At 42.4% G+C, this 19328-nt stretch overlaps 1 protein-coding gene across 1 annotated transcript in view; it reads left to right on the top strand.

Annotated features, from left to right (window-relative positions):
* Window positions 1-17147, top strand: part of nox5 (NADPH oxidase, EF-hand calcium binding domain 5) — a 93701-nt gene extending 76554 nt beyond the window's left edge. Inside the window, exons 16-17 of the mRNA XM_056282232.1 lie at window positions 16324-16490; window positions 17016-17147. Coding sequence (XP_056138207.1) covers window positions 16324-16490; window positions 17016-17147 — 299 coding nt within the window. The remainder of the gene's footprint in view (window positions 1-16323; window positions 16491-17015) is intronic.
* The last annotated feature ends 2181 nt before the right edge of the window (window positions 17148-19328 follow it).

Below are 19328 nucleotides of genomic sequence, written 5' to 3' on the forward strand. Positions count from 1 at the left end.
TGGCCATATCTGCGGGCGGGAAGCCGGATGGTGGGTATGTGTCCTGGTCACTGCACTAGCGCCTCCTCTGGTTGATTGGAGCACCTGTTCGGGGGAACTGGGGAGAATAGTGTGATCCTCCCATGCGGTACATCCCCCTGGTGAAACTCCTCACTGTCAGGTGAAAAGAAGCGGCTGGTGACTCCACATGTATCAGAGGAGACATGTGCTAGTCTGCAGCCCTCCCCGGATCAGCAGAGGGGGTGGAGCAGTGACCAGGACAGCTCGGAAGAGTGGGGTAATTGGCCAGATACAATTGGGGAGCAAAAGGGGGAAAATTAAAAAAACAAAACAAAAGAGGACCATAGAAGAATTGTAGAGATGCAACAAGCTGGAAAGGCTAGAAAAGCATTTCTAAAGACCATTGTCCTTTGGCCCTAAGAAAGGGAGGTTGAAAGTTATTGCTCACCCCAAATCCTTGTCAATCAAGATTACAAGCCAGAAATCTGGTTGCAGTTATAGACTTGGAACAAAATTTTAACAACCATATAGAGACAGTAAAAATGTCTGCTTATCACCTTCTTAAAAACAAAGCAATAATAATAACAAGAGGAAACATATCTGAAAAGAAAAAAATGATCAATGCCTTTGTTTCTAGTATATTAGACTATTGTAATGGTCTTGTTTTGGTCTCCCAAAAAGCTATGAAATGCTCACAACTCATACAGAACGCTGCTGCTGGAGTTATGACAAGGACTAAGAAGACCGAACTTCAGTTCCCAGATCCCTTCACACTGGCTTCCAGTGAATCAGAGAATCCATTTCAAAATACTGCTGTTGCTTATAAATCTTGGGATGGCTCATCACTTTTAGAATATGAACCTTCTAGACCTCTCAGGTCCTCTGAGGCTGATCTTCTTGTAGTTCCCAGAGTAAAAACCAAACATGGTGAGGCAGCATTCAGTCATAATGCAGCTCACATTTGGAACGAACTACCTGAAGGGATTACATTTGCCCCAAACGTGAGTTCATTTAAATCCAGGTTAAAAGCTTTCATTTGCACCTCTGCATTTCACTAAATAATCACTTTAACTCTGCTATATTTTTATCATTCTATAATTTTTTTAACTCTTTACCTTCTACTTTTATTCAGTTCATAAAGCACTTTGAACTCCCTTTCTATATGAAATGTGCTATATAAATCAACTTGCCTTGGCTTGCCTAAAGGCCTGGGTGTTCATCAATCAACAGTGAGACTAATTGTCTAAAATGGAGAACATGAAGTACTGTTGCTACTCTCCCTAGGAGAGGACGTCCTGCAAAGAGCACGGCAAGAGCACAGCGTGCAATGTTGAAGGACTTGAGAGAAGGTGAAAGAAGCCTAGGGCAACACCAGTAGACCTCCAAAAATCTCTTGATCTTGCCAAAGTTGCTGTTCATGTGTATATGAAAGGGGACTTATGTGTGTACTATAAAAAAATAAATTAAAAAAAAACGGTTCAAGAATGGTCTTCATGGGAGGACACCAAGGAGGAAACCAGTGCTCTCAAAATAATATTGCTGCACATCTCAAGTTTAGATGTTCTGCAATCCTTCTTGGGCAGTGGTCAGTGGTCAAATGACACAAAAGTTGACCTTTTTGTCAGAAACACACCAAGCAATCCATCCATCCATCAATTATTCAAGCCGCTTATCTGAAGTCGAGTCACAGGGGTGCTGGAGCCTATCCTAGCAGTCACTCGGAAGCAGGCGGGGCGACACCCTGGACAAGCCACCAGTCCATTTTAGTACGGCCGAGTCATCTGACTTACATGTCTTTGGACTGTGGGAGGAAACCGGGGCACCCGAAGGAAACCCACACAGACACGGGGAGAACATGCAAACACCACATAGAGGATGACATGGGATGGGCCCCAAGGTTGGACTACCACGGGGTTCGAACCCAGGGCCTTCTTGCTGTGAGGCGACCGCCAGGGGCGGAGCTAGACTCTCAGCACGGAGGGTGCCGAGCATTCTCGAGGGGCCCTTCTGATGACGTCATTTTAAAATTCACAGCTGTAAAATAGTTGATACCTACAATCCAAATTGGATTGTATGTATCAACTATTGCTGCCATCGCTGCTACTGGAAGCACTAACGTTACTGTCCTCTGATGCTGGCGGCTCTCCGGGCTGTAACGACAACGTTGGTGTTGTGTTTGGGCGGGGTCGTTGCTGGTCCTCTGGTCTTTCATGACAGTGCTGCTAATGCTAACATTACTGCTGTTGCTAGCCTCGTCGTCAGTTGTCAGATCCCCCCGATCTTCGCAGTTGTCCTGACAGGTCGCGGCTGACTGAGATGAAAAATAATTTGTAAGAGGACAACACGATGCAATTAGCTTCTTCTTACTTTCTTGCTTCTTGCGTTTGAATGAGCCTGATTCATGTTTTTTCTTCTCCATTTTGAAGTTCCTTCAAATTCATTCATAAAACTGTCCAGTTCTGTCAAGTGTAAAAATGCTTACTCACTCCCCCTTCTGGCAGTGTGATGCAGTTATACCTCACAACCAATCACAGCTGGATCACAGCTCCGATGCATTCATGAATAGTCGTAAAAAAGGCTATAGCCTTTATAGGGGCCGTTAATATCTATGTATAGGGGCCCCGTACTGCACTGTATTTTTTATCATTAGCTGACTTTACGAGTGTGTCACTGAATGCGTCAGAGTCCCGAGACCTGGTGCGTTCACGGACGCTCGTAAACTCGGCAACAGAGCACCAAACGGGGCCCCCCGACCTTGTGGGCCCTGGGGCGACCGCCCCCATGCCCCTGCTCTGGCTCCGCCACAGGCGACCGCGCTAACCCCTGTGCCACCGTGCCGCCCACACAAATTAATAGTCTGAGGTAAAAGAGCACTGCATACCAACACCAAAAATCTCATCCAAACTGTGAAACATGGAGGGAGCATCATGGTTCTGCCCTAGGGCCTGGACAGTTTGCAGTCATGGAGGGAACAATGAATTCAAAGTTGTATCAAGACATTTTAGAGAAGAATAACAGGACAGTAGCAGTCAGACACCTGAAGCCCAACAGAAATGTGGTGGTGCAACAAGACCATGACCTGAAACACAGGAGTAGATCAGCAACAGAATGCCATGAGCAGACCTGGACTGGCAGAGTCCAGACCTCAGCTAAATGAAATGCTGTGTCATTACCTGAAGACGGCTGTTCATGCAAAAAATATCAAGGAACTGAAAATGGTTCACTTGCTTTTTTCAACTTGTTCTAATGTTTAGATGATATGTTCGCTATATCAGCAAAATGTAATCATTAGTTTAAGTAAATCGTTTTTGTCTGTTGTGATTTAGATGAAGATCAGATTTTATGAGTAATTAACGCAGGACTTTATTTTTCTGCTAACATATTATATCCCCAGCATACATATCCACCTGAATGCACATAGAACCAGCACCACATCAGATGTACAATACTTATGTGATGAATGAAGCAGGGGAAAACAGCCTAATAATAATAAAGACAATAATAATAATAATAATAACAATAATAAAAAAAATCCACCCCAGTGAAAGTCACAGAGAAGCTGACCAAGTACAAAGACCTGGAGATTGAAATCAATAGGATGTGGGGAATGAAGACCGTAACAACACCAGTGGTCATTGGAGCTCTAGGACTCATGAAGAAGGGAATGGAAAAGTTCACCAACTGTATCCCAGGCAACATCAACATCAGTGCAGTCCACAAGATCGGCCTCCTCAGAACAGCCCACATATTACGAGTACTGTCAATCAAGTGACATCTGCCCTATAGTGCCTCAGGTCCATAGTTTGGACCCGGCTCTACAGGATGTAAAAGAGGAACAACAACAACAACAACAACAATAATAATAATAATAATAATAATAATAATAAGGGTTACACCTTCGGTTTATATACTTTACAAAGTAGGAAAACTAAACACGTATGTACAGGGCTTGACATGAACTTTTTGGATCAGTGGCCAATATGGCTACTAAATTTTAAAGCTACAAGTCAATCAGAATTTTCTCTAGCCAGAGATTTTTATTTTAAATAAACCAGATTACGAACATCACTGTATCTGTTTCAACATGTTTATTAGAATAATAAGAGTGACCAATAATAATAATAATAATAATAAGAAGAAGAAGAAGAAGAAGAAGAAGAAGAAGAAGAAGAAGAAGAAGAAGAAGAAGCGTATGGAATGCATATGCATGGATGACCGTGAGACGGACGGCCACGCGCACAAACACACACACACACACACACACACACAAACACACACATACACTTACTCTATTCTAGATGACCCAGCATCTAGAATCGAGTAATCGGGCATTGGTTCAAGGAATGCCCGAAGTGCATTCTCTCTAACAACCAAACCAAGAAACCACACAGCTCCCCCGAGGTCCATAATTGTTTAGTTTGTGGACTATTCGGTGAAAGACGCGATCCTAAGACAAGCATGGAGTCAAAAGTAGATCCTCTACAAAGCTAAACTGATATATTTTGACCACGACTACTCCCCAGAGTTACAAAAGAAGAGAGCAAAGGTACGGGACGTAATCAAACAACTAAAGCAGCAAAACATCAAAGCCAAACGCATGTATCCGGCACAGCTCAAAATGTTCACAGAGTCTGGTGAGAAGACCTACCCGACGCTAACGATGCTCTCCAGAAACTTCAGGAGTTCAATATCCAGGTCCGGGTGGACGAACGGGAACAGATGGAGACGGAGCTATCCCGCTGCAAGTGGAGCAACACAGGAGGGAGACGAGGGAAAGACCCAGCGGTACTACCGGCCACGGATGTCAAGGCTTTCTTCAACGGAGCTGAGTGATCTCAGCGCACGCCCAGTTTTACTTGTGGAACTCAAAACAGCCAACGATAGGACCGGGACGACAACTCCAAGTCTTAATGCAACGGACGGAACTTAAATATGAGCCGCGAGTATAATACCCACATTTTGAGCAGCGACCGCTCCACGAGCCAGACGACAGCAGCACCGTCACTGTGTGTGATCCCCACGGAGGAACAGTCACACTCCTCTGCCCAGGCTACACCGGGAACTGGTTTGTGCTTAAGTTATAATGCAATTGAACAACAAAAAGTAATACTGAAAAACCAGTTGGGTTTGTGGAAGTTCACTTTACTTTGTTTGTTTTACTTTACTTATATTACTCGATATTATTTGTTCTGTTTATTCTACCTTGAGATTTACATTGGGCCACTGTCATGTTGTCACACTTCTACCTTACTTGACTTTATGCCTTTGGATAAAACTAAGAGGGGAGTATTCTAACAAATGTAAACCAACAATACATGGATAGTCTGAATTGTATTAGCTATAATGTTAACGGTATAAGCAGTCCAATTAAGAGAAAAAAATATTCAGTCAACTTAAAAAACTACATTGCTCTATAGCAATGATCCAGGAGACCCATTTGTCAGAAAAGGAACATTTCAAACTAAAAAGAGAATGGGTGGATCAATTATATAGTGCTTCTTTTAAAAATGGGAGGAAAGGGGGAGTCACCATCCTATTCAATAAATCAGTCTACTTCAACCATGAACAAACAATTAATGACAAAGAGGGTAGAAATGTGATGGTAATAGGGATTATTGGAGGTACTAAAATAACAATGCCCAATGTATATGCCCCAAATGATGACTGTATGGATTTCTTTAAAAACATAGCATCTTTATTAGCAGACAAATCACACGGTACTATTTTGATAGGTGGAGACTTCAACTGCATTCTGAGACAAACTATGGATAGGCTCCCAGCAGAAGTAGGCTCATTGTCCAAAAAATCTACTACTCTGTTAGCAATGATGGGTGAACTGGGCTTGGTGGATATCTGGTGCCACTTACACCCCAGAGAAAAAGAATTCACCGTCATGTCACAGGTGCATGTGTTATGGCTCGCTCACCCCGCGCCGTGGCCCGCCCACCCCGCGCCGGCAGCCAATCGGCTCGTCAGGGCCAGGCTTAGTCATCAGGGCTGGGCTTAAGTTTGGTGGCCTCCCACGTGCCCGTTGTCAGTTCGTGTTGTAACCTCCCCGCACCCGCAGTAGCGGCCACTCTCCTCTCACGGTCCTTTTCTCTATGAACTCATCCCAGCCCTTGGTTCATGTTTTTCCCTTGCAAAGTTTCCCCGTGGAAGTATCCTGCAGTGTTCCCGTTTGGATTACCCACGAGCCTTTTTCCCCTTGGACTTTCAGTTTTTTTTCCTTGCCGCTCATTGCCTTCCTATGTTTGACTAGTTGTACGCGTAAGGAATAAAGTACGCCAGTTTTCGGCTAACCCCATCTCTGTCTGGTGTCGTGCGCTTGGGGTCTTCCACAAACCCTAACAGCATGGCAGTTACTCTAGGCTAGATATGTTGTTGATATCTGGAACAGACATCTACAGGACTAGTGACTTTTATATAGAACCAATTACCATATAAGACCATGTCCCTGTCACCTTAAAAATAAAGATGGGACCAAATAAACAATTTAGAGACTGGAGACTTTATGTCTCATTATTAAATGATGAAGCAATTCAAGAAGAAATATGTAAAGACTTCACAGAATATCTTACCTCTAATGATAATGACACTGTCTCTCCCTCTATTCTCTGGGAAGGGGCCAAAGTAGTGATGAGGGTAATATGATTGCTATTTCTTCAAGATTAAAAAAGCAAAGGCTAGCCCAACAAGTTGAGTTGGAGAAGGAAATTAAGAAACTAGTGACAGAGCATCAACTATCAAAGAACCAGAAAATACCGGACTTATTAAAAGAAAATAGACAAAAACTGAACAATCTGTTAACCTATAAAGCAGAGGGGGCACTACGATTCATAAATAGGAAATACTATGAAATGGGTAACAGAGCAAGCCACCTACTGGCTTTCCAGTTACGTAAAGCCCAATCCAACAGAGTAGTGCACAAGGTAAAATGCCCAAACAGTGACCAGATGCTAACCCAACCAAAAGATATTGCCGAGGCATTCACTACTTACTACAGAAAGTTGTATAAAGAAGATGAGCCTCATAAAAGAGAAAAGATTGAATCCTTTTTTAATTCAATCAACCTGACTAGATTAAGAGCAGATGAAGCCAATATGATGACATCTCCTATTAAAGAAGAAGAAATCAAAGAGAGTATTCTCAAACTTAGAAATAATAAAACTCCAGGGGTAGACGACTTTCCTGGAGAATACTACAAAACATTTGTAAACGAGTTAACCCCAGTTCTATGTAGAGTCTATAACTATGCCCTAACAGAGGGGAATCCGCCTGGGTCATAGTCAGACACGGTGTCATTCATAAGGACAATAAAGACCCGACTCAATGCATGTCGTACAGGCCAATCAGCCTCCTCTGTGTGGATTTAAAAGTTTTAACTTCCATTATAGCAAATGGAATACAAAAACACATCAATAAACATGTAAAGCCAGATCAGACAGGTTTTATTAATAACCAACAGGGAATTAATAATGTCAGAAGAGCCTTGAACTTACAATCAGCTGCAGCCAAGACGAACACCCCGTCAATGCTTCTCAGCTTAGATGCTGAGAAAGGATTTGATAGGGTTGACTGGACCTTCCTAGAACAGACTCTTAGCTATATGGGCTTTAATGATACAGTTGTTAAGTGGATTAAAATATTTTATAAAAACCCTAGATCTAGAGTTAGGTTAAATGCACATTGCTCTGAATTTTTTCCTCTGGGACGTAGCACCCGCCAGGGGGACGCTCTATCTCCGTCCTTGTTTGCACTCAGCTTCGAACCACTGGCTGAATTAATAAGAACTAATCCCCACATACAGCGACTATCTGATGAAGGAAATGATCAACACAAAGTAGCACTATTCTCAGATGATATATCATTATTCGTAGAAAACCCCGTTACCTCTGTTCCCGCCCTCTTACATAGCCTTAATGAGCATAGTGCAGTGTCAAGGTATAAGGTCAATACGAACAAATCCGAAGCCATGATGATAGCTGGGGAATGGCCTTCCCAATTAGATGACCTGGTCTCTTTCAGAAGATCGAAATAGGGATTCAGATATCTTGGTGTAGTTATCACACCTAAAATTGCACAATTATTCTCCTCAAACTATGACAAACTGATTAAAGAAATTAATAAAGACTTAAATAGATGGGATATACTGCCTCTGTCATGTTTTTGGAAGGATAGAATCAGTGAGAATTAATATTCTACCAATATTACTTTTCTTATTTCAATCCCTCCCTGTATTAGTACCAGAATCCACATTTAAGCTGTTAGAAAAAGCGAATATCAAAATTTGGCAAAACCAAGAGTCAGATTAAAAATACTGATGTCAACAAAAGAGAAAGGAGGTCTGGGTTTACACAACCTAAAACTTTACTATTGGGCAGCCCAGCTCAGAGCAGTAGTGGCCTGGGGTTGTTAAAGAGAGACTGACATGCCCTTTCTGAACACATTTTTTAACATTGGGAGTTTGAATCATAACCAGAAATAGGTGTGGTTTTATGAATTCAAAGCTATTGGCTACTCCATATCAAATGTCACCCACTACCGCTAATACCGCTCATGTCTGCTGACATGGTAACTGACCAATAAACGTCGATTAATATCCCAATTCGGTGAGTATTTTGACTTCATAACTCAAAATCTGTTACAAACAACAATAACACACAGGTACGTGGATATAAAGTTTTTACTTTAGGGTTTTAAACATGAGCGGTAGTGCAGTGACATTTAACATGGATCCAGTTGCACAGCTCTCATACATAGAAAAGAGGGCTGTGTAACCCTATATGAAAATTGACTGATGTCTATGTATCCACCAGCACAATTTGTCATTGGACACCATCTACAATCAATCACAGATCTCTCTCGAGTGGCCACAGACGTGCTGTTTTGGCCACTGAATTTCTCCGTGGTCACATTCCAACTCGGAACATAGCCTATAAATAGGAATTTTCAGATTTTGATGTCACTATCACTTCAAGGATCTAGAGACTGGATGGGTTTCTACTGAACAAAACTCATTACCAGGAGCATCATTATCTACTCTTCCATTCCTTAGCCAACAGTCTCAGAAAAAGATCAAAATAAATTACGTATGGATTAAACATACACTGAAGGTCTGGACTTCAATCCAAAAGCAACTAAAGGGAGCTGCAGCTTTGTCAAGGGCCATGCCCGTAATAGGAAATATAGAGTTTCTCCCATCTATGTAGGATAATGCTTATAAAAGATGGGCTGAAAGTGGGTTGAAGGCAATTAATCAACTGTTTGATGGGAATACATTTAAATCTTTTCCATAACTCCAAGACAAGTTTGCTCTACCCTCAAGTGACCTATATAGATATTTACAAATTAGACACTATATCACAGAAAATACAGAAATACAGACCTGGATGTTATTAAAAGAGAACCAATGAATATAGAAACCCACTTCATACAGTTGTTTGAACACCCTGTATTAACAAAAAACAAAAAAAATACATATATTCCATATATACAAAAAAACTACTGTTAGACACATCAGATACCACTGTACATATCAAAGGACAATGGGAACTGGAGTTGAATACAATAGTGGACGATGACAATTGGGAAGACATATGCTCAAGTTGTCATAAGGGGATTGGGAGCCAATTATGAAAAGAATTTGACTGGAAGGTTAAAATATGATTCTTTAGGACCCCACTGACCGCTTGTGTTTTTAAAAACAATTAATAATAATAAATTAAATTTATATAGCGCTTTTCTAATACTCAAAGTCACCTTACAATAAACAGGGTGAAACAAGACGACAGATAAACATAACACAAACATACAAGGGTGGATGGGGAGGGGAGCTATGAGAGGGAGAAGTGGCAGCCACACACGCCACCAGCAGTACTCTCTGACTTGGACAGATACAAAAGGGAAAGAAGAAAAAACATCATAAATCACATAAATCACAGATGAAGTCTGAAGAGGTGAGTCCCGACCAATTACCTGAATGTGGGAAGCCCACAGCAGTGTCCGATGCGCTTGGGGAGGGAGTTGAGGGAGGGGGCAGATTGAGCGCTCAGTTCCCAGTCTAACCCCAGACCAGCGGTGGACGAGAGGACAGGGGGCACAAGAAGGCAATGGAGTAAAGGTGTATCTTGGGACGGGACTGGAAGAGTGGGAGGGATTCTGAGTCTCTAATGATTTGGGAAAGTGAGTTCCAGAGCCTGGGAGCTGCTCTGGAGAAGGCTCGGTCACCAAAGCCGCGGAGGTTGGACCTGGGGGTAGAGAGAAGGGAGGCTGAGGTGGATCTGAGGGACAGAGAGGGTTGGTAGCGGGACAGGAGGTTGGTGAGGTATGGGGGAGCCAGTTTGTGAAGGGCTTTATAAGTAAGAACCAGGATTTTGTAATTGATCTGGTGGGAGATGGGTAGCCAGTAGAAGTCTTATAGGACTGGGGTGATGTGGTGTCAGGATTTGGTGAAAGTTAAAAGTCGGGAGGATGCGTTCTGAACCTATTGGAGTCTCTTGATAGAGCTGGCACTGATGCCATAGAGCAGTGAGTTGCAGTAATCAAGGCAGGAGGAGATGAAGGAATGGATCAGTATCTCAGCAGCAGGGCGTGTGAGAGAGGATCTTATTTTCGCAATGTTGCGAAGGTGGTAGAAGGAGGATTTGACCATTTGGCGGATATGTGGCTCAAGGGAGAGGGTGGGATCAAGGATCACACTAAGATTGCGTGCCTGGGAGGAAGGAGAGACAATAGTGCCATTGACGGTGAGTGCAAGGTTGTTGATTTGGCTGAGAGTGGACTTGGAGCCAATGAGAGGAGTGCAGTTTAGTCACTGTTGAGTTTAAGAAGGTTTTGCTGCATCCAGACTTAATTGCAGACAGACAGGAGTCGATGTGAGAGAGGGGTGGATTGTGAGGGGATTTGGTGCTGAGATATATCTGGGTGTCATCAGCATAATAGTGGAAGTCCAAGTTGAAATGGCGGAGAATCTGACCAAGAGGGAGATGATGAAAAGGAGTGGGCTGAGTACAGAACCTTGAGGAACACTTTGTGTGACTGTGGATGGAACAGAGGAGTGGTTGTGAAGTGAGATGAAGTGTGACCTGTTGGAGGTAGGACTGGAGCCAGCTAAGTATGGTGCCTTCAATACATCTTTCAATTATCTAGGGTTAGGGTCTTTCAATCTGGTGAGCAGGATGTTGTGGCTCACAGTATCAAAGGCTGCACTCAGGTTGAGGAGGATGAGGATGTTAAGGGCTCCAGTATCAGCAGAGGTGAGGAGGTCATTAAGTACTTTAAGGAGTGCAGTTTCAGTGCTGTGGAGTGGGCAAAAACTGGACTGGAGGGGTTCGAGTAGGTTGTTGGAGTGTAGGTAGGTTTGGAGTTGTGTGGTGACAATGCATTCCAGGATTTTTGAGAGGAAGGGGAGGATGGAAATTGGCCGGTATTGGTTGAGGCAGGATGGATCAAGACCAGGTTTCTTGAGAATTGGGGTGACAGCGGCAGTTTTGTAGGCAGAGGGGACAATTCCATGGGACAGTGAAGAACTGAAAAGGTTGGTGAGGTAGGGGCATAGGGCAGGAAGGCATTTCTTCAGGAGGGGGGGTGGGGAGGGGATCAAGGGAGCAGGATGTAGATTTTGATGAGCTGATAAGTTCAGAGATAGTGGTAGGGGCAACTGGAACAAACCAGGAGAGGCGGCGATCGGGGGAGGGGTAGGGAGGTCAAGAGGAATGGGGGGAAGAGGGGCCGGAGTAGGTGCTGCCAAGTCAGATGCAGGGGACAGTGATTTGTTGATAGCAGCGATTTTGTCTGCAAAAAAATGGAGAAATGAGTTGCATTGTTCAGGAGTAGAGTTGGAGAGGGCATCGGCACGGGGCTTGAGGAGGTTGTTTCCAGTGGAGGTGAGGGCGCGGAGGTTACGGTTGGAATCATTCATGAGGGTGGAAAAATAGGCAGACTTGGCGGCGGTGAGGGCATCTTTGTAGGCAGAGAGGTGGAGGTTGTGAGCTTCTTGATGTACAGTGAGAGATGTGTTCTTGATGAGTTGTTCCAGTTGGCGGGCAGTCTGTTTCATTGTGCGGAGCTCAGGTGCAAACCAGGGTGCAGAGGTGTTGAAGGAGACTGTTTTTGTTTTGAGAGGGGCCAGTGTGTTGAGGGAGGCAGACAGAGTGGCGTTGAGGTGATTAGTGAGATCATCATGTGAGGTAGAGGCTGGTTCCAGGGGGAGAGCAGTGGAGAGATCAGAGAGTTGGAGGGGGTCAATAGACTTAGTATTGCGGAATGTTATTTCTCTGAGGAAGTGTGGCCGAGGAGTTGGGGATGGAATAGTGAACTGGATGAGATTATGGTCTGACAGAGCCCTACCAACAAATGCTGGAGAGACTGTGGTATGGTCGGAGACCATACTCACATATTCTGGGACTGCCAAAAAATACAGACATTCTGGGAAAATGTCAAAGAAGAAATGGAGAAAATCATGGAAACGGACGTTCCCCTAGACCCACTATTGTTTCTATTGGACATATCACATAAGCACTTGTTTACCACAGGCCAGTGCTATATACTGCATATTTTGTTGATGGCTGCAAAAAAAAATAAAAAAATAAAAAAATAATTATGATAAATTGGATGAAGCCTAACCCCCCCCCACAATGACTTAATGGTTGCAAAAACCACAATGGTTGCAAAAAGTCAAACATGTCTACATGATGGAATGCATGACTGCCCAGCTACAACTTAAACTGCCTTTTTTAGTAAGGAGATGGACACCAGTTATTAGCTACCTTAGCTAGGAAACTTGTATTGTACTGTACAGTATTGTTTTGAGATATAATTTATGTAGGTATGTGTATGTGTGTGTTCTATCCATGTATGGTGTTATGTCATATATATGTGCATGTATGTCAAGTGAAGCCCAATTTATAGGTGATTATGTTCTGCATTGTTAATTGCCTGTTAACTTACATGACTGGCAATAAAGTTAAAAAAATGTAATTAAAGTTGGTAAAAAAAAAAGTCTGATCAGTTTGTCCAGTGGATACTTGGAAGCTTAAAAGTTCTTCCCTGCTGTATGTGATCAGTGAGTGGGCTCTGGAAACTAAACAAATAAAAACAGAAAAAGTACAAGAATGCGGAACCAAGGCCACCATCTGCGGCACCAAATGATGGCGTCTGACCTTCTCTATATGTCTGTGAATGGTCTCATTCATCCAGGTCATGGTTATCCAAAGGAGTTGAATCAAGTGCAACTGGACTTGGTATATATCCGTGAAGACATTTCGCCTCTCATCCAACAGGCTTCATCAGTTCGTGCCTTTCTGACTAGACCAAGCTAGTCTGACTGGCTGCTGATGAGACTCAGATATTTATCCCATAGGAGTCGTTGTCAGAGCTACGACTCTCATGACCACTGAACAATGAAGTCGAAATCAACACCCCCGACGACCGTCGCGGCTAAACAACTGCAAATCAATAGCTCCGATAACGACGGGCGCGGCCATAACATCGGTACACAAAAGAGCCACGCATATCTATGGCTCTGTTAGCGACGGGCGTTGGTAAACATCTGATCACAAAGAGCCACGCACATCTATAGCTCTGACAACGACTCCTAGAGGATAAATACTGAGTCTCATCACCAGCCCGTCAGACTAGCTTGGTCTAGTCAGAAAGGCACGAACTGAGGAAGCCTCTTGGATGAGAGGCGAAACGTCTTCACAGATATATACCCAGTCCAGTTGCCCTTGATTCAACTCCTTTGGATGGCCTTCTCTATACTTCTCCATCAACATTCTCAACACAAACATCGCATCTGTAGTTCTCTTTTGTGGCATGAAACCATACTGCTGCTCGCTAATCATCACATCTCCTCTTGACCTAGCTTCTATTGCTCTTTCCCATATCTTCATGCTGTGGCTGATCAACCTCTAGCTCTGTGCACCTCTGTAGTTGCTACAGCTCTGCACATCACCCTTATTCTTGAAAATAGGTACCAGTGTACCTCTTCTCCACTTGTCAGGCATCCCCTCACTGTCCAAGATTGTGTTAAACAAGCTAGTTAAAAACCCTACTGGCATCTCTCCTAAACATCTCCATGCCTCAACAGGTATGTCATCTGGGCCAACTGCTTTTCTATTTTTCATCCTCTTCATAGCTGCCCTCACTTCCTCCTTGCTAATCCACCACACTTCCTGATTCACTATCCCTACATTACCCAGCCTTCTCTCTGTCTCTCATTTTCTTCACTCATCAGCCCCTCAAAGTACTCCTTCCACCTTCTCAACACTCTCCCCCTTTGTCAGCACATTTCCATCTCTATCCTTGATCGCCCTAACTTGCTGCACATCCTTCACAGCTCGGTCCCTCTGTCTAGCCAATCAGTGCAAGTCCCTTTCTCCTTCCTTAGTGTCTAACCTCTCAAAAAACTCAATATACGCCTTTTCCTTTGCCTTCACCATCTTTCTCTTTGCTTTACACCACATCTCCTTGTACCCCTGTCTACTTTCTTCATCTCCCTATCTCACTTCTTCTTTGCCAACTTCTTCTGTATACTTTGCTGTACTTCCTCATTCCACCATCAAGTCTGCTCCAAAAGTCATTCTACAGACCACCATCCGACGCTGCCTAGCTACATTCTTCCCTGTCACCACCTTGCAGTCTCCAATCCCTTTCAGTTCAAGCCTCCTGCATAAGATATAGTCCACCTGTGTACATCATCCTCCACTCTTGTACGTCACCCTGTGTTCCTCCCTCTTCTTGAAATATGTATTCACCACAGACATTTCCATCCTTTTCGCAAAATCCATCACCATCTGTCCTTCCACATTTCTCTCCTTGACACCATACCTACCCATCACCTCCTCATCACCTCTGTTCCCTTCACCAACATGCCCACTGAAGTCCGCTACAATCACCACTCTCTCCTCCTTGGTTACTCTCCACCACTTCATCTAACTCACTCCAGAATTCTTCTTTTTCGTCCATCTCACACCCAACTTGCAGGCATATGTGCTGATAACATTCATCATCACACCTTCGATTGCCAGCTTCATACTCCTCACTCTGTCCAATACTTCACCTCCAACACCTCAACTCCAACACACATTTGACATACTCTTCCTTCAGAATTACCCCTACCCCATTTCTCCACTCATCCTCACCATGGTAGAAGAGTTTGAACCCACCTCCGATACTCCTGGCCTTACTCTCCTTCCACCTGGTCTCTTGAACACACAGTATATATACCTTCCTTCTCTCTATCATATCAGCCACCTCTCTCCCTCTACCAGTCATAGTGTCAACATTCAAAGTTTTGACTCCTCCACACTCCGACCCTTCCTCCTCTCCTGCCGCCTCTGGACATGCCTTCCCTCTCTCCTTCTCCTTCACCCAACAGTAGCATAGTTTCCATCGGCACCCTGCTGGCCAACAGTAATGTTGGCAGTCGTTGGTAACCCCGGGCCTCAACCAATCTGGTATGGAAATCTGATTTATGATCTGCATATATACATAAGATGGCGACATATGTACTCTTAACCCCCCCCCACACCCCACCCTCAGTTCAGGGATAGTCGCTCCCTCTTCACATAGATGGCCTCTTTGACTCCCCGTTCAAACCAGCATTCCTCACTATCAAGGATGTGTGCATCCTCATCCTTGAAAGAGTGGCCACTGGCCTGTAGATGGGTGTAAACTGTGAGGTCCTGGCCTGACGCATTAGCTCTTCTGTTTGTGCCATCCTCTTGGCCAGGGAACGACCATCACTGGGGGGGGGGGGGGGGGCTAAGAGTACAGAAGGTGCTGGCTGATTTGGATGTTGGCTTTCATGCCCAGTAGCTGCCAACGTTGTTGCATCAGTTAATAAAATACAAATATATGATGGGTCCATTTGATTGAGCTGTGCCAGTTCACTTATCAGCATTGATAGACTATAGATAGATAATTAATAATAACTGTCAATAGTACTGTCAATGCTGGTTCTTTGGTACACCTAAAACAAACAGAGCCAAGTTATTGGCTAGAGCTATATTCGTCCTGTTAAGCTAACATCACAGACTGCCAAGACCGGTGTAGCATGTTTTTAACCTTTACATGGTTTTTAACCTGTAGATGTCAGCAAACTCAGTAAAACGGTCTAGGGTTTGGTTACTCTTTAATAATACTCCTGCACACAGGGAAGCTGTTAGAGCACATAACACCAGTTGAGGGAAATACACTGATTCCCATTTTATTTTGTCAACTTTTCACAATGTCCTTAAAATTTGCACATTTTGAAGGAAATCTAACTACGGTGAGAAAGTTTGTGGACCTTCCTTGTGTTCTCCTGATTTTTCTCCTTAGGTCGGTTCCTTGAGATGCACATGTACATGACCTCAGCTCTCAGTAAGAATGACATGAAGGCCATTGGCCTACAAATGGCTCTGGACCTGCTAGCTAAGAAGGAGAAGAGAGATTCTATTACTGGCCTGCGGACCCGAACCCAGCCTGGGCGGCCAGAGTGGGCCAAGGTGAGAAGATAGCACAGGGCAGAATTTTGAATGTCCTTCGCTTGTCCACTTGTATTGTTGAATTGTAGGTGTAATTATTTCACTACAAATATGCAAAAGCTACATATAGTTTTTTTAGTTGAGGTGTTTTCTTGTTTCTTATATTGACAGCCATAAAAATCAATTTAAAATAGAATATTTTCAAAAACCAAAGTTGCTTTCAATACTACTTTTCCTGGGGGCATTATTAAATGTGTTTGGATTAAGGATTGGACATTGTGTTATTCTGGCAATGAAAAGAAAGAAAATCTCTTAACATAAAAATCTAAAAGAAAGTAGTATGTACAGCTTGCTTTGGTGCATAGATACTACATAATGAAGCATTTACAGGAGTCATGGCTACAAGGGCCAGTCATGTATTGACCCTCTGGTTTCCACTTCTTTACACACATGTAGGTGAAATTATCATCAAAATATATTTAGATATACTCTTGGTGCATTTCTTTCACATGGCTGCAATCTAATTTAAAATGTCTTCAATACCAGGTGTTCCAGAAAGTATCTGAAGAGAAGAAAGGAAAGGTCCATGTGTTTTACTGTGGCTCTCCTGCTCTGGCTAAAATCATAAAAGCACAGTGTGAGCACTTTGGCTTCAACTTCTACAAGGAGAACTTCTGAGGAGTTATCCTACGTTTCAAACACCAAACTCCTACCACTCGGACGTTCTTGGTTGAATCACATTGTCAGCTGATGAGTGCGCGACGCACAAAACAAGATTGTATTGCTATGTATAAAAGTTTTTTTCCTACATCTATCATAATTAATATATATATATAACCTATGCTTAGTGGAGAAATATTTTGTTATTTACAAGCCTGATATGTCCACCTTGAACAGTAGAAATGAATTGGCCACTATCTGTAGACACAAAAAAAACATCTGCTTTGCAATTACAAATAAGTCATTGTCTTTATTATTCCCCCCCATCCCCCACTGGATGATATACATGTGGTGACCGTTATTTTTTCACCCCCCCCACCCCCTTCCATGGATGATATATATGTGGTGACCATTACTGGATATTGTATTTTTATGTTTTGCCTGTCTGCTCTTGCGGCTGTGCACCAGACCCACTCCACCAGATGACGTACGTAAAGTACCCCATTGGATGTTATTTTATTTTGTTATATTTTAAGTCTATGCTATTCCAACAGTGTCCCAGCCCTTTAAGCCCTTACTTTTTCAAAATGAACCCCAGCCCCTCCCTCATTGGTTGTAATGTTCCTGGTGTTACTTTTCAAATGTTTCCTACGCTCCCATTGGTTGTTGTGCACCATAACTAGGGGCGTGGTGCGAGGCAACACTGCATTTATTCGCTGTTTTTTTTTCCTTTGTGGTATACCCAACTTGGCAGATGATGAGTGCCTGACGCATGAAACAGGCTTGTACTGCTATGAATTGAAGTTTTTTTCCTACATCTGCCTATATAAATATATAACTTTGTTTAAAGAAACATTCAACGGTAGGGAAAGTCCTCAACAAATAAGGAGCAAAATAATGCAGTGATTCAAGTAAATTCTTTATGAGACAGTACAAGCCTGTTTTATGCCATAAGCAAGATGGCATGAAACAGACTTGTAGTGTGTCATAAAGAATTTACTTGACTAACTGCATTTTATATTTATCATAATAGTAGGTTAAGTTTCCTAACACTAACATTATTTAGTTGTATCATAATGGTAGGTTAAGATTCCTAACATCAACGTTATTTACTTTTATCATAATGGTAGGTTAAGTTTCCTAACACTAACGTTATTTACTTTAATCATAATGGTAGGTTAAGTTTCCTAACACTAACGCTATTTAGTTGTAACATAATGTTAGGTTAAGTTTCCTAACACTAACGTTATTTAGTTGTATCATAATGGTAGGTTAAGTTTCCCAACACTAATGTTATTTACATTTATCATAATGGTAGGTTGAGTTTCCTAACACTAAAGCTATTTAGTTGTATGTTAGGTTAAATTTCCTAACACTAGCGTTATTTAGTTGAACCATAAAGGTAGGTTAAGTTTCTTAACACTAAAGCTATTTAGTTGTATGTTAGGTCCTAACACTAGCGTTATTTAGTTGAATCATAATGGTAGGTTAAGTTTCCTAACACTGACGTTATTTACTTTTATCATAACGGTGGGTTGAGTTTCCTAACACTAAAGCTATTTAGTTGAATGTTAGGTTAAGTTTCCTAACACTAACATTATTTAGTTGTATCATAATGGTAGGTTAAGTTTCCTAACACAACGCTATTTAGTTGAATCATAACGTCAGGTTAAGTTTCCTAACACTAACGTTATTTAGTTATATCATAATGTCAGGTTAAGTTTCCTAACACTAACGTTATTTACTTTTATCATAATGGTAGGTTGAGTTTCCTAACACTAAAGCTATTTAGTTGAATGTTAGGTTACGTTTCTTAACACTAACATTATTTAGTTGTATCATAATGGTAGGTTAAGTTTCCTAACACTAACGCTATTTAGTTGTAACATAATGTTAGGTTAAGTTTCCTAACACTAACGTTATTTAGTTGTATCATAATGGTAGGTTAAGTTTCCTAACACGAACGTTATTTACGTTTATCATAATGGTAGGTTGAGTTTCCTAACACTAAAGCTATTTAGTTGTATGTTAGGTTAAGTTTCCTAACACTAGCGTTATTTAGTTGAATCATAATGGTAGGTTAAGTTTCCTAACACTAATGTTATTTACGTTTATCATAATGGTAGGTTAAGTTTCCTAACACTAACGCTATTTAGTTGTAACATAATGTTAGGTTAAGTTTCCTAACACTAACGCTAT

The sequence above is a fragment of the Lampris incognitus genome, chromosome 6 (genome assembly GCF_029633865.1).
Source record: "Lampris incognitus isolate fLamInc1 chromosome 6, fLamInc1.hap2, whole genome shotgun sequence".
In the NCBI taxonomy this organism is placed as follows: domain Eukaryota; kingdom Metazoa; phylum Chordata; class Actinopteri; order Lampriformes; family Lampridae; genus Lampris; species Lampris incognitus.